This window comes from Odocoileus virginianus, chromosome 5 (assembly GCF_023699985.2).
Source record: "Odocoileus virginianus isolate 20LAN1187 ecotype Illinois chromosome 5, Ovbor_1.2, whole genome shotgun sequence".
NCBI lineage: Eukaryota > Metazoa > Chordata > Mammalia > Artiodactyla > Cervidae > Odocoileus > Odocoileus virginianus.
In genome coordinates, this window is record NC_069678.1 from 7,619,040 (window position 1) to 7,635,614 (window position 16,575).

General features: G+C 35.1%; 1 protein-coding gene and 1 long non-coding RNA gene across 6 annotated transcripts in view; one reads left to right on the forward strand and one right to left on the reverse strand.

The window, feature by feature from the left end:
- The window catches only part of LOC139035126 (uncharacterized), a 41,817-nt gene extending 27,136 nt beyond the window's left edge, over positions 1-14,681 (forward strand). For both annotated transcript variants that reach the window (XR_011487639.1, XR_011487640.1), the window contains exons 2-3: positions 8,439-8,548; positions 12,016-14,681. This is a non-coding gene — a long non-coding RNA (uncharacterized lncRNA). The remainder of the gene's footprint in view (positions 1-8,438; positions 8,549-12,015) is intronic.
- The window catches only part of GOLPH3L (golgi phosphoprotein 3 like), a 41,240-nt gene that overhangs the window by 16,670 nt on the left and 7,995 nt on the right, over positions 1-16,575 (reverse strand). For 3 of the 4 annotated variants that reach the window (XM_070467301.1, XM_070467303.1, XM_070467300.1), the window contains 2 exons: positions 5,242-5,373; positions 3,954-4,068 (listed from right to left, as the gene is read on the reverse strand). In XM_070467301.1, the coding sequence (XP_070323402.1) occupies positions 3,954-4,068; positions 5,242-5,373 (247 nt within the window). The remainder of the gene's footprint in view (positions 1-3,953; positions 4,069-5,241; positions 5,374-16,575) is intronic. The other variant, XM_070467304.1, reaches the window with a different exon arrangement.

Here is a 16,575-nt window from a genome sequence, read left to right on the forward strand (position 1 = left end):
TCCATAGCGTCGCACAGAGTTGGGCACAACTGAAGCCACAAAGCACTCAAAGCACTCAAGAAAACAGATCTTAAAAGTTCTCATCACAAGGAAAAAAACTATGTGTGATGATGGATGCTAACTAGACTTATTGTGGTGATTATTTCTCAATATACATAAATACTGAATCAACACGATGTACACCTGAAACTAATATAACATTTCAATAAAAATCAAAGTATCAATAATACATAATTTAATATAATTAAGAAAAACCCCACATGACCATGTTACTTGATTCAGAAATGCAACTTAGAAACCAACAAAATTCTGTAAAGCAGTTATCCTTCAATTAAAAAAAAAAAAAGTAACTTGACAAAAACGAACACCCTTTCATTATACAAAGTTCCAGGAAACTAGGAATAAGAGAAAAATCCCTCAATATGATAAAGAGTATTCATGAAAGCCTTACAGTTAATATCATAATCAATGGTAAAAGACTGAAAGATCCCACAAAAGTCAAGGAACAAGAAAGACAAGGATGCCTGCTTTCACCACTGCTATTCAACAATTTAAGGAAGTTCTATCCAGAGCTAGTAGATAAGAAAGAAAAATGAAAGGCATGGCAACCCACTCCAGTATTCTTGTCTGGAGAATCCCATGGACAGAGGAGCCTGGTGGGCTATAGTCCACGGGGTTGCAAAGAGTCAGACATGACTGAGCGACTTCACTTCACTTCAAGTTAGGAAGAAAAACTATAACTATCTCTGTCTGCAGATGACATGATCCTATACATAGAAAATCCCCCCAAATACACAAAAAGCAACTAGAGCTAATAGACTCGACTAAGTTGCTGGGTACAAGATGAAAACACAAAAATCAGTTGTTTCTGTATATCAGAAGTGAATAACCTGAAAGTGAAATTAAGAAAGCAGTCCCATTTGTAACAGTGTGTAAGAAAATTAAATATTTAGGAATAAGTCTAACCAGGGAGGTGAAAGATTTGTACACTGAAAACTATAAAACTGATGAAAGAAAATTAAAGAAGACCTAGATAATGGAAAGACAGCCTAAGTCTCTTTTAATGGACAGGAAAATTTAACACTGTTAAAATGGCAATAACCAACCAAAAAGATCTACAGGTTCAACCCAATCCCTATAAAATTCTAACAGCCTTTTCCATAGAAGTGTAAAAGCTGATCTTCAAATTCATATAGAACTGCACAAGATCCAGAACAGCCAAAACAACTTTGAAAAAGAAGGATAAAATTAGTGGATTCATACTTTTCCAACTTCAGAAATTACTACAAAGCTACAGTCAGTAAAACAATATGGACAAACAAACAGGTTAATACAACAGAATAGAGTCCAGAAATAAACCTTTGCAGGTATGGTCAACTGATTTTCAACAAGACTTCCAAGGCCATTCAAGGGGGAAAGAATAGTATTTTTAACAAATGGTTCTGGGAAACTGCATATCCATATGCAAAAGAACAAAGTTGAACCTTTATATCATATTAAAAAATTAAGTAAAAATGGATCAAAGAACCAATTTAAGAACTAAAACTATAAAACTCTTAGAAGAAAGCATTGGGAAAATCTTTATGACATTAGATTTGGCAAAGATTTCAGTGATATGACACCAAAAGTCAGGCAACAAATAAGTTGGACTTCATCAAAATTAAGAACTTTTGTGCATTGAGTTACTCTCAATAAAGTGAACAGATGACTTGTAGAATGAGAGAAAATATTTACAAATCATGTATCTGATAAGGGATTACTGTTGAGACTATAGAAAGTGCTTCTAAAACTCAACAAGAACAACAGAAGCCAATTCAAAAATGGGCAAAGGACCTGAATAGACATTTCTCCAAAGAAGATACATAAATCATCCATGAAAAGATGCTCAACATCATTAATCATTAGGGAAATGCAAATCAAAACCACAATGATATACCACTTCGTATCTACTAGGATGGCTATAATTAAAAACAAAATAAAATAAGTGCTAATGAGGATGTACAGAAACTGGAACCTTATCATGGCTGGTAAGACTGTCAAAGACTGCAGCCTCTGTAGAAAAGTTTGGTGCTTCCTCAAACTACTGAACTATCACATGACCCAATAATTCTACTCCAAGATATACATCCAAAGAATGGAAAGCAATGACTTTATCAGATATATGCACAAGGTTCACAGCAGCATTACCCTACAATAGCCAACAGATGGAAACACCCAAGTGTCCATTAACAGATGAAATTAACAAAATGCAGTATATCACATACAACAGAATATTACTCAACCATAAAAATGAATGAGATTTTGATGTAAACTATAAGATGAACGGACCTTGAAAACATGCTTAGCTTTCAAGTAAGTCAGGCATAGAAGGACAAATACTGTATGATTCCACTTATATGAGTTATTTAGATCAGGTAAATTCATAGAGACAGAAGGTAGATAAGAAGTTGCCAGGGAATGAGAGGAAGGAAGAGGGATACTGGGATGATAAGAAAGCTTTGAGTGTAGAAAGAAGTAATAGTTATACAACACTGTGGTTTTTTTTTTTTTTTAACACTGTGTTTTTAATGTCACTGAATTGTACACTTATGATTGAGATAATAAATATGTATATTTTACCACATAGAGTTAACTATATACCCCCCAAATGAAAACATGTCCACACAAAAACTTGTCTATGAATGTTCACACTAGTCAAAAAGAGGTAATTCAAATGTCCATCAAATGATAAATAAATAACTGAAGTACTATAACCATTCAATGAAATATTATTTGGAAATAAAAAATCAAGTTAAAACTGGGGAAATTTGTGACTTCGCTGGCTGTTCAATGGTTAAGACTCTGTGCTTCCACTGCAGGCAGCAGGGTTTGATCCCTGGTTGGGGAACTAAGATTCCACATGCCATGTGGTGCGGCCGAAAAGAACAAAAAAACAAAACAAAAAACCTAGGCAAATTCTAACAAGATTGGTGAATTATATAAATTTCAGTATTCTGATTATCAAATACTAAAACTTTGAGAAATTTTACCAGTGGGGGATTCTAGACAAGGCATATAAAGGTCTCTCTCTATATTAATTCTTACAACTGCATGTCAATATACTGGGTTGGCCAAAAAGTTCCTTCATGTTTTTCTGTAAGATGTTATGGAAGAAACAGAATGAACTTTTTGACCAACTCAATACAAATGTCTCAATAAAAACTTCAATTTAAAAAAACTGTTCCAGAAGGTGACACTGGCTGTGACCTCAAAGTGCCCTGTGCAAGATTCTCCTATAATTTTATGCCATAGGCTTAGTTATTCATATTAAAGTTTTTGAACTTGCCTTTGAGGAAAAAAGGAATGAAGTGCTGATACATGCCACAACATGGATGAACCTTGAAAATATTATCCTTGGAAGTCAGTCACAAAAAACCATAAGTTGTATGGTTTCGTTTATATGAAATATCCAGAATAGGCAAATCTACAGAGATAGAACGTAGATTAGTGGTTGTCGGAGCTGGGCAGGAGGGCTGGGAAACATGGGGAAAACTGCTAGTGAGCATAGGGTTTGTTTTGGGGATGATGAAAATGTTCTAAACTTAGGTTGTGATGATGGTTGCACAACTGTGTGAACATACTAAAATCCATTTAATTGTATACTTTTAATGGGTCAACTGTATGATGACCCTGTATGTGAATTACACAACAACTGTATGTGAACGATACATCAATGCAGATGTTAAAAAAATTTCTTGTGAGCTTATGAGGTGCACAGAGGTAAGGTGAAGCTTTGGAAAACTTTACGTATTGATTAATCATGCCTTTTTGGTCCCTCATTAGTACAGTTTAACAGTGAAATATATATATATCTTACTCAGCACCCTGAATTCCTATACTTCTTCTCCTAACCTTAAGAGTAGGGTAAAGATTATAAAATGTGGGATTTTTTAAATCATTCTGCATCATCTTACCGGTGAGTAGCTCTATCCATGTTTGGACAGTTTCTGTGGGTTCAGTTGCTTTGATGTGCTTCAGAGTTTCATCCAGTAAAACATCACCCGTTGGGCTGTCTGACTTTAGCAGTACCTTTCAGAAAAGAAGAAACAAGAGACTTTGCTTCATCTACTTCATTCAAATTAAAATCAGTGAATATGCTATACATATATTACTGGTTAAATGTCATAGGAAGAGCAAAGCAGCATAACATATTTTCTCTGTTTCCTCAAGAAATTTAAAATCTAGTATGGATAGATAAAATAACATTTGAACTGGGCCCCAGTGGCAAACTGGATATAAATGATAATGGAGAAAAAAGATTCAATAATAACTCTTTGAGCCTGGAAAACCAACTTGTGAAACAATTAGTAAAGATAGGAAACTCAGGTAAAGTTGATGAAGCTTGGTTTTAACTGATATGGGATAGCCAAGTTGAAATGTCTGGACAATAGTTAACTATGTTCCTGGAGGTGGAAAAAGAAGACAGGTCTAGAAATTTGAAAATTAATATCATAAGGGTGATAGATGAAGCTGTAAAGGTAAATGATATCTCTAAAAGGATACAAAGTGATATAAATTGAGATTTAGATATTAAGGAATGGAGAAGTAAAGGAAATAGGGTACTGCTAGAGAAGCAAGAAGATGTAATATATAACAAAGCTCGAGAAGAGAGGAAGTTTCAAATAGGAGGTAGTCAAAAGTGTCAAACACCACATACAGGTTAAAAGAGAAAAATAAATTGAAGACTGAAAATTAGCTGGTGACACCTAAGAATGTAGTTTCACTAGAGTGCTAAGTATGACAGTGAAGTTGTGAGTGGAAAAAATGAGTAATAAGAAAATGGAGGGAGTGTATAACTCATGCTAGAGAGGACTTGCAAAATAATTGGAAGGAGGGAAACTGAATGGTTATCTGAGGTTGACCAGGGTTAAGACTGCATCTGACCCACGTTTACCTCCTCATCATATAATACTGTTTCATAATATTACAGCTATAGATAAATACAGAAAAATAATCAACACCATCCTAGATGTGACTTTTCTGCATAAAAAGGGAAGACAAAACCGTGAACTTCTTATAACTCTTTAGACCTTGGATACTTAGATTTCTCTCTCTGCTACAGGATAATTAAACCTGTTAGACAATGGGACAACTGAATAAGTGGTATTTTTATTGTCTCACGTCTCAAATCTTCCTATTCTTCCAAAATGGGCTGTTGGTATCTGCCCTTTCTTAAGAGGATATTCATGGAGGATGCTCTACCTTTCTGTCTAGTAGTCGCTTCTTACGCATGGTGGGGGGTTCTAGATAGATTCGACCTCTCATGGCCAGCTCTATCAGGATGCCACCTCGCAGGCCAGATGATATGCAGTCATTCCAGAAAGATGTGTAACCCTAGGAAAGGGGAAAAGAGAAAAGAAAGAACGTTCTGAAAGGGATATGGACTTGCAGTAAGCACCCAAAGAACGTTCCATTTTGTTCTGTGATTCATTTCATATCACATTACATGAACTCAAGGCAAAATATAGAATAAATGAAAAAAATGTCTTTAAGTTCCTTAATCCACCCCTCCCCCCAAAGTATGACTTTCTAACTTCAAGTTCTTTGTGAATTCCTATGGTTGGAACGTTAATAATTGGCATGCCAAATTTTAATTTTTGAGAAGAATTTTGGCTTCTTTGCTTTCATGACATTCTAAATTTCACAGTGGGATACAAATAAGTCAAGTAGAAAGATGTATACCATGTGAGCTTTTATACCTCCAAGGTATGTATTAGTTGAAAGCTATTTTGATGAATGGTATAGTAGAAACCCAGCTCTGCCACTGACTAGTTAAGTGCCTTGGATGTGTTACTTAACCTTTCTCAAGTGCAATGTCCTCATCTGTAAAATGAGGGAACTAATATCTATATAAGTTTGTCAAGAATAAGTAAGATATATATTATCAATATAAGAAACCATTTAATATAATACCTGGCATATTATAGGCACTTACATGTTAGTTTCCCTTCCCGAGGAACTACAGGGAATACAAAGATATACAATTAATAGCCACTATCTTAAGGATCTGAAAATGTAGCTGTAAAGACCTACAAACTTGAGGGAAGCTTTCTGTGACAATATAAGATTTAAATAAAGGCTCAATTGAAAAATGGAGAAGAGAAGACAGGTATAAATTGCAATAGAAAGCCTGGTTTAGATGATACTTTTTCAAATTATAAATTACTTTTGGGCTAGAGTTGTCAGGAACTCTTATGGGACTTGAGCTGGGATTTGAAGAATAGGTTGGACTTAGCAGAGAGTGAGGGTTTTCCAGATGAAGGAAGTCATTCAAATTCTACCTATTCTTCAAAAGGGCATTTTAAGCAAAAGCATTAAGGAAGGAGACCTCAAAAATGTTTAGAGATTTAACTCAAGGATTTAAAGAGAACTTATGAGATAAAGTTGGTCAGGCTAGGCTGTAGAAAGGCTGTAGCCTTGAAGCTCTGAACTTTTTACTGAAAGGCAATATTGAATTCTAAAGGTTCTAAGCAAGGAGTTGTGATTAACACAAGGAAGATCTATCAGTTATGAACTGTGTAACACTTTTTAGCTATCTTTGGGTGCAGCTTTCCCTCTCACTGGAGAGAGAGGCTGGGTGTGATGTTGGCAGATTCTAGCATGGCTTTATTTATTTATTTCCTAGCACGGCTTTAAAGCATGACCAAGACTGTCACTATTCATAAAAGTAATGTCTAATATATATTGAACACTAACTATGTTGTAGATTTGTGCTAAGCTTCTTTGCATGCATTATATGATTATATCTTCACAACAATCCTGTAAGGGAGGTTCTACTATTATCCACATTTTAAAGATGAGGAAACTAAGGTTTATGGAGGTTATGTAACATGACAGAGGTCACAAAGCTAAGTGGCAAAGCCTTGAAAAACAGCTTTTAAAAATTCCAGGGACTTTCCTGGTGGTCCACTGGTTAAGACTGCATGCTTCTAAGGCAGGAGGTGTGGATTTGATCCTTGGTAGGAAACTAAGATCCTGCATGCCAAACAGTGTGGCCAAAAAAATCCAGTTTTCCTATTTATTGATTTAGAAGTTATATATTCACTTTTCTTTAGGAAGTTATCTTTGAAATTTTAACATGCATGATAATTAATTTAAAATTAATATACTAATTTATTTTTAAAACAAATCAATATATTAATCTATCCTAACTGGCCAATATTGTATCTTTTACTTCACAAATTAGACATCACTATTTTATACAGGTAGCACTTGTTTAGATTTACTCAGATGCTTACCAAATTCTTTGCTCACTATTCCTTCTTGCATCTCAGATCTCCTTTCTGGTACCATTTCCCTTCTTTCCAAAGTAGAATTTCCTTAAGTAAAAGTCTGTTGAAGGCAAATTCTATTTTGTTGATCTTAAATGTCTTCATTTTACCATTGTTTTAAAAATATTGTTTTTCTGGACATAAAATTCTAGATAGTTTTCTCTTTATCATATTGAAGATATTATGCCCTCCTAGCTTCCATTGTTGCAGTGAGAAATCTATCATTCTTACTGATTGTGGTAGGTGGCTTGTCTTTTTTCTTTGGTCCTTTAAGATTTTCTCTTTTGGTGTTTTTCCATTTGACTACAACATAAGTGTGTGTGAATCTATGTATCCTGTTTGGTATACACTTCCCATATCTATAAGCTCATTTATTACTTCTCAAAAAATGTCAATTCTTATTTCTAAGAATTTTGGTTTTCCTCTATTCCCTTAATTCCTTCAATTTTTCTTATTCTAACCTCCAGGCCTTTTAACCTCTCCTATATATTTTCCATTCCATTGCCTCTGTGTTGCTTTTTCAAGAGTTAGTTCACATCTGACTTCCAATTTACTCTCTACCTATATTTAATATGTTAAACTAACCCCGAGAAAGTGTTAGACGCTCAGTCGTGTCCAACTCTTTGCAACCCCATGGACTGTAGCCCACCAGGCTCCTCTGTCCATGGAATTCTTCAGGCAAGAATATTGGAATGGGTAGCTATTCCCCTCTCCAGGGATTGAACTTGGGTCTCCTGCACTGCAGGCAGATTCTTTACCATCAGAGCCACAGCTTTACACTCTTAAAGTTTCATTTATTTTTCATATTTACCTGGTCATTTGTGATCATTTCATCTTTTGTGATTCATTTTGTGTTCATTTTGTGATTCTTTTCTTTAAAAACATCATAGACATCTCATATTGTTTGATCATTTTAATATCTAAGGTCCTTGAATGAACCATTGTTACTTCTGCTGATTTTTTCTCATGGGTGTATTTTTCTTTGTATGTTTGATGACATTTGATTAAGAGACCCATATTTAATTTTTTGTAAATCTATGAGATTTTGGAGGCCTAAATTGAGGATGTATTCCTTTACTTTTTTCTTTTTTACCACAACATGTGGCACATGGGATCTTCCCTGATAAGGGATCAGACCTGTGCCCCCTGCATTGCAAGCTTGGAGTCTCAACTACTGGATCACCAGGGAAGTCCCTGAGGATGTCTTCCTTTAGAGAAGATCTGCATTTGCTTCTGCTGTGAGTAAGGCATGGTGGGACTGGGAGACTGCCAAGAATATAGTTTTGGTGGCGGTGGGGAGCACACTATATGACTTGTGAGATCTTAGTTCCCTGACCAGAGATCAACCCTGGGTCCCTGGAAAAGGAAATACCAAGTCCTAACCACTGGACAACCAGGGAATTCCCCCAACAATACATTAAAAATTAAGTCTTATCACTATACTGCAGAACTAGAGGTCTTCTAATTCTATTTTTCCTATAATCTTCAAGCTAAAATAAATTATATAACTCCCTTCCCCTCTGGTCCTCCCAGTCAAATCCAAATTTCTTAGTTAAAGTAGTAGTGAAAGTGTTAGTCACTTAGTTGTGTCCAACTCTTTTTGACCCCATGGACAGTAGCCCACCAAGCTCCACTGTCCATGAAATTCTCCAGGCAAGAATACTGGAGTGGGTTGCCACTCCCTTCTCCAGGGAATCTTCTCTACCCAGGGACTGAACCTGGGTCTCCCTTATTGCACTTAAATCAGGAGGCTGCTTACTTGTTCCTCTCTGGCTTATTTTCCCTAGAAGACTATTCTCCAGCTTTCTGGAACAATTTTAAGTACTCTCAATGCATCTTTTTTGCCTACTGGCCTTTGCACACACAGTTCTGTCTAGAAGAAACAGAATTCTTCTTTACTCAGCTCTTCCTTGTTCTTAAGGATTGAGTACAAGGGTCACATCTTCCACATAGCCTTCTCTAACATGATCTTTCCCTCCACTCCACCCTTTGGGTTAGGTTCCTCACCTGGGTGTGTGTGTGTGGGTCTACTTCTCCCCTATCATTTATTATTTCATATTGCAATCAACTGCTTGTCCTCAGTAAAATATAAATTTATTATATATTCTATATAAGGAAAGAATATGAGACTGATAGTATTTCTCAATAAATGTTTCTGGAAAGCACAAATTTATGATTTAAAGTAAACATGTTAACTTGGTAAAAGCTCATTCTGAACTATAAGCATTCCTAGATTTATCCAAATTTTCTGAGAGTCTGATCTTAGACTCAAAGGTGGGATTAGTTCTTTTCGCTGCCTGACTCATGGCTACAAGAGTAACCCTTGTAACTCCTCTTTAAGGAGGGAGTAAGCCTACCCACCACCCCCCACTCCTGAGTAATACTTGGTTTTATAGAAGTTAGCTGCCTAGTTAAGGTTAAACTATAACTTTACTTTAGAATATATAATTTACTTAGGTATAACTTTTAATCCTGTTGACTATGAATCTCAACAGGTGTACAAACATTTCAATCAGTAATATAGCAATTAGAGGAAAGTTTTCCTTGTTTTTTCATTTCTACCTGACCATATAACTTCTGTTTCAGTAACAATGATGTCAGATTGTCAACAGAACTATAAATGAGAAGTACCACAAATAAATAACGGCCGGGATGTACAAACTGTGTGTTTTTCAATATTACCCTTTCCCAACATAGTATCTCACACTATATAAAACTCTTCAATTCAGCTTTTTAACTTTCTTTTTATTGAATCATGTCATAATAGTAAAAAGTATAAGGATATACATGAAGACTTTTAAATACAGTTATAACTCAAGTCCATTTTCCTCTAAATTTATCTAGCTGTCTTGGTAAATTCTCAAGCCATATATAATGAAGATTCTGTGTTAAAGGGTCAGTGCTTTAGTATGCAGGATGATCTTGCATGTGTATACTGAAGTTCACCATTCAATCATTACATTTAATTACCAAAGGCTGTGTACGTGAGGGAAAAGAGAAAAATTTTAGAATCTACTAAGAAACCAAAATTGCACACTGCTTCATGGTCAACAGAAAATACTGGAGGACTGGCAGAATGAGATCTTTGAATAGTAGACTTTGTCTTGATTATAAATGTAATATATAATTGTCAAAAAAAGAGAAGAGATTTTAGAAATGTATAATTTAGAAAGTAGAAGTCTCATACTCTTATCACTTCCACATAACAGTTTAGTGGATATTTTCTAGATTTCATACGCATAGTGTATTGTAGTATATGTTTGCTAATATTACATACAGAAATAAGATTATACTGAGTGGCAACTTTCCACTTAGGCATTATTTTGGATATCTTTCCACATTACTAAACACACAGCTACCTCAATCATTGTTATGGGCAGAGTACTGCATTTTAGATACACTACAGTTTATCTATTCAAGTCCTTATTGATATATGTTTGGGTTGCCTACAGTTATTTGCCATTATAAAAAAATGCTGTAAAGAAATATTCATTTGTATGTGTACTTCTTACACGTAAATAAATTCTTAGAAAAAGAATAAATTCTTGAAAGAAATGTATATGTTCTTAGAATAAATATAAATTTATTCTTATAAATAAATTTCTTAGAAGAAATTTTTGAGTCAAAGATTATACATATTGAAACTTTTGATAATACTGTTTTAGTCTTGTAAAAGTTTGGGCAATAAGATTTCAATAAATTCTGATAGTCAACACCTTTACACTGAATCTCCACTTAGTCAAGTGTTCGTTATTCAAACCTCTTTAAAGACACACCTTAAAACAACTCTGAAGGTTAAAGATTTTAAAGTTGCCTTCTTGGGGTAAAAAGAGGAAAGAAACCAAAGAAGTGTAAAGCATCATTAAAAGAAGCTTCTAAAAATGTTAGAAAATCCTTACATTAAAGTTGAATGAAAAACAGGCAAATATATAATTGCATATTCAAGATTATCAGTTATGTAAAATACTGTCTACTTTAAAAAGTGGTTTTCTAATTTTTCCAAATTAAAAAAATATTTTATTAGGAAAAAATATCTCAGAAAAAAATCTTTCTCTCCCCACTAATCTGAAGATTCAACATTAAAATTGCCTCACTTTCCATTTCAGAAGGAATTTTGGTGTGTCTTCCTGAAGCCTTTTCTATATGGCCAATTCTAAAGCCCAACATCTGAGAGATGATTTCCAGGATTATCAAAAATTATACAAGAAAAAAAGTTTTATAAGCAAAATGAATTTTATTTCATTTTTTCCCTCTAAAAATTACTTTAAAGAAGAGTTAATCTACTATTTTCCTTTAAAGTACTCTATTAGGGACTTTCCTGGTGGTCCAGTGGTTAAGATTTCGCCTTCCAATACAGGCGGTGTAGGTTCAATCCCCAGTCAGGGAGCTAAGATCCCACATGCCTCATGGCCAAAATCCAAAAACAGAAAGTAGAAGCAATATTGTAACAAATTCAGTAAAGACTTAAAAAAAAAAGTACTCTATTAAATGAATGGCTCCAAGATTTGATCTACTTTCCTCTTTTATAAATTAATGTGATTCATTCTAACTCCAATTAATATTTCTATGTCCACAGAGCTAAAAGAGACATTTTAGACAAGAGATTAAGCATTACTAAAAGCTCACTTTGCTTAATCACAATGGGGAATAAGGAACTGTGACCTGAATGTTATTCTAATTTTTTTTTATTCTAATTTTTTAACAGATGATTTCAGCATGATTGGGAAGAATGGAATATAAACCTAGACAAATGGATATAATTTCTCAATAAACTACATGAAGACTATATCCTTTTAGAATTATTCAGAACACTGGGTGGGAAGATGTAAAGCTGTTCATAATAATCAGTTTATTAGTTTTCTCAGGGCTGCCAATTGAGGTTTTTTGTGTGTATATGTGAAAGCCAGGAATCCTAACCACTAGGCAACCCAGGAAACTCCTTTTTTAAAAAAAAATAAAAGCCACTATCAAAAGTTCAGAAAATAAAAACAAATAACACAGTGGTTGCACTAGTGGTAAAGAATCCAACTGCCAATGCAGGAGAAGCAAGAGGCATGGGTTTGATCCCTGAGTTGGGAAGATTCCCTAGAGTAGGAAAAGGCAGCACACGTCAATATTCTTGCCTGGGAAATCCCATGAACAGAGGAGCCTGGTGGGCTTCAGTCCATGAGGCCACAAAGAGTTAGACATGACTGAGCGTCTAAGCAAAGTGCCTTGTCAGTGCAAAAGAAATCCAAAATAAAAGAAAACTGGTCACCCACTCGCCCGTCACACACTGCACATTCGTGGGGAACCTGGTGCTAAACCATTCATAGACCTGCTTCTGGGTCAGGGTTTCGTACGTAGCAGAGCAGCTCCCTCACTGCAATCTATTGAAAGTCAGCCCTCGACACAAGGGTTTGTTAAATTAAAAAAAGATATTAAAAAAAAAAACTGGTTAACTTTGGATATTCCTACCTTAGCTTTACACCTCATTCTGACCAGTAAAAAAGTCCTTAATTTTTATTCTAAACAATTTAAAAATGATTGTAGCATCAGAAACAGTAACTAACTTATATGCCTTTCTTTTCCCACAATCTGTTACTCAGCAGTATACATATATTTTAGAAAATACAGGAAGAAAACAGAATCATATAAAATAAAATAAAAACTGCTTATAAATTCTGTCATCTTATTATTTGCATATATATGTGTATGTATATATAACTAGATTTTCTTCACACATACACTACCTATATCTTTTCTAACACCCACCAATTTTCGCATCTGCTTCTTCTCTCACCACAGCTTTGGGGCTTTCCTCCATAGAACGTTTGTATAAATTATGGAACAGAATGCACAAAAGAAAGTGAAGTCGCTCAGTTATGTCCAACTCTTTGTGACCCTATGGACTGTTGCCTGCCAGGCTCCTTTGTCCATGGGGATTCTCCAGGCAAGAATCACACACTATAAATTTTCATAAAATACTGAGGCACAGAGATAGAAGAAACAGTGAGAGAATTTTGTAACTTTTCATAACAAGGAATCAATAGAATACAGCCTAAAAGGGAACCATGATTTAAGAAAACATGATCGAAACACCCTTTTTTAAAAACATTTTTGGGAAATTCCCTGTTGGTCCAGTGGTTACGACTTGGCGTTCACTGCCAAGGGCCTGGATTTGATCCCTGGTTGGGGAACCTTTACAATCCCACAAGCTGTGTGGCCAAAAACAAACAAAAAATTGCAATACTATCACACCTGACAAATTAACAATTCCTTAATACTATCAACTATTCTGTAAGCCTCCAAATTTCATTAATTGTTTAACACATTTTTTAGGATAATTGATTTGTTTGAATTAGGAGCCAAACAAAGTCTACACATAGTCTTACGTTTCCCACAAGCTCTTTTTTAACCTTACTTGGGTCATTTAGTAAATGACATTTATGAAAAGTAAGTGATGAAGAAAAGTTGAGGAGGAGAGTGAAAAAGTTGGCTTAAAGCTCAACATTCAGAAAACTAAGATCATGGCATCTGGTCCCATCACTTCATTGGAAATAGATGGGGAAACAGTGGAAACAGTGTCAGACTTTATTTTTTGGGATTCCAAAATCACTGCAGATGGTGATTGCAGTCATGAAATTAAAAGACACTTACTCCTTGGAAGGAAAGTTATGACCAACCTAGATAGCATATTTAAAAGTAGAGACATTACTTTGCCAACAAAGGTCCATCTAGTCAAGGCTATGGTTTTTCCAGTGGTTATGTATGGATGTGAGAGTGGGACCATAAAGAAAGCTGAGCACCAAAGAATTGATGTTTTTGAACTGTGGTGTTGGAGAAGACTCTTGAGAGTCCCTTGGACTGCAAGGAGATTCAACCAGTCCATCCTGAAGGAGATCAGTCCTGGGTGTTCATTGGAAGGACTGATGCTGAAGCTGAAACTCCAATACTTGGGCCACCTTATGCGAAGAGTTGACTCATTGGAAAAGACCCTAATGCTGGGAAGGATTGGGGGCAGGAGGAGAAGGGGACGACAGAGGATGAGATGGCTGGATGGCATCACCGACTCGATGGACATGAGTTTGGCTAAACTCCGGGAGTGGGTGATGGACAGGGAGGCCTGGCGTGCTGCAATTCATGGGGTCGCAAAGAGTCGGACACGACTGAGCGACTGAACTGAACTGAAATGAGGGCATAAAATAGATAAAGATGTAATTTTGTAACATCAATAACTAAAAGGGGTGGGGTGGAGCTGTACAGAAACAGTTTTTGTGTGTTATTTAAGTTGGTATAAATTCAACTTAAAATGTTATAACATTAGGATGTTAAATGTAATCCCCATGGTAACAACAAAGAAAACAGTTACAGAATATACAGAAAAGGAAATGAGAATTGAAACATGTCAGTATATATATGCTCAATTTGAAAATAAATTTCACAATTTATTGTTCCAGTTTAACTTTGACTCCCATAAAGGGAGGATAATATTTGCTGTGCAGGATCAAGCAAGAGAAAGTGCAAACTGTTTTAAAAACTCTATTGCTATACTAATAAAACATGAGGAGGGAGGCAAGAGAGATGAAATAGCTCACATCAAGTTTATATAAGCAGTGGTCAGAGCCAAAAGTCCAAATTTAAGTGGATGGCTTTTGTCTTAACATCAATACCAGAAATGTAAAAACAGCGTGCTTTGGGGTATTGGGGAGCACATACAGAGGCAGGCTCTCAATGAAGCAGCTTAAATTATATTTTCCTACTGTTAAAATAGGACTTTGGTCACCCAGTTTATTACCTTTTGAACCAACAGTAAATAATCCTTTGGGATCATGTGACTATTTATTTAAAAAAAAAAAAAAGGCAAAAAAGTTTCTTTTTTTTTTTGGTAACAGCCTATGTTACCATAAAAGCTGACAAACAAGTCTTTCTGATACACTTGCCCTATTCACAATGGCAATACTAGACACAAGAGATTTATTGTTCATTTTATGCAATCAGGAAACTAAAAGACCAGGTTGTGACCTAAATTATAAATTACACTTTTAATCTTTTGATTGTAATAAAATGTTTTTGGACTGAGCAACTTTCAAAGAGCAATTTTCTCCACCTTGTGGATCCATTCATCCACAAGTTGTGTACTAACTTATTGCAACTGATTTTGCTTTCAACTTACAGATTGTTCACTGAGATTTTTTAACCAGCTTAAAAAAAATCTGCACCAATCTCCCATTGCTAATAAATTATAATGAGTAAATTACAATTGATGAAGGATCATTAGTAACTTTGAAAAGATAAGCATTAACATATTTTAGATTTATAATTTAAAATGAAAGTTTTATTCAGTTTATCATTTTTCTATAGGTATGAATGGTGACATTGCTTGAAAGAACATTATTGGTAAAAGTACAAGAATATTGTTAGCAGCACTCTTCATAATGGACTCCTGAGTGTTCATTTACCAGTAGAATGGTCATATATTCATATAATGAAATACTACACTGTAATGAACTGAATTAAATTATATTCAACAATATGGATGGATTTCAAACACACTGAACAAAAGAATACATGACAGTATTAACCCAAAAACATAAAGTTTAAAAAACAAGCAAGACTGAAATATATTGCTTAGGGATTTATACACGTTAAAACTATAGGGAGGTAGGGCAGCATATGGTAAGGGAAGGGCACAAGATGATGTCTCTAGGATGCTGACAATGTTCTGTTGCTGGCAGTTACATGAGTGTTTGCTTTGGGGGACTTCCCTGGTGGTTCAGTGGCTAAGACACCATGCTCCCAATACAGGGAATGCAGGTTCAATCCCTGGTCAGGGAACTAGATCCCATGTCTCAACCAAGAGTTCACATGCCGCAATTAAAGACTGTATATGCTGCAACTAAGACAGCCACATGAGTGTTTAAAACTACTTGTTAAATTTTACATATGTGTTTTAAACAGTTTTTTGGATATGTTGTATTTTATAATTTTTAAAAGTTAAACAATAAAACACACAACTGGATGTCCAGCTCTGGTACTTCCTTAAAACATCTGAGTTCATTTAAAGGAAATGGGATGCATTTAAATATCTGTGGTTATTCCAGTGAAATTATTACAAACATCCAACTGATGTTCTTTTTCCCTAGAAACTCTCTCTTCACTGGCTCACTCTTGCTCATCTTCAGAATTCAGATTAAGACTTATCACCTCCCAGAAGTCTTCCCCAGTATCTGTTCTCTTTCCCTCTCCCACCTATTATTTTCCACACCCATCCAAGTTAGTGATC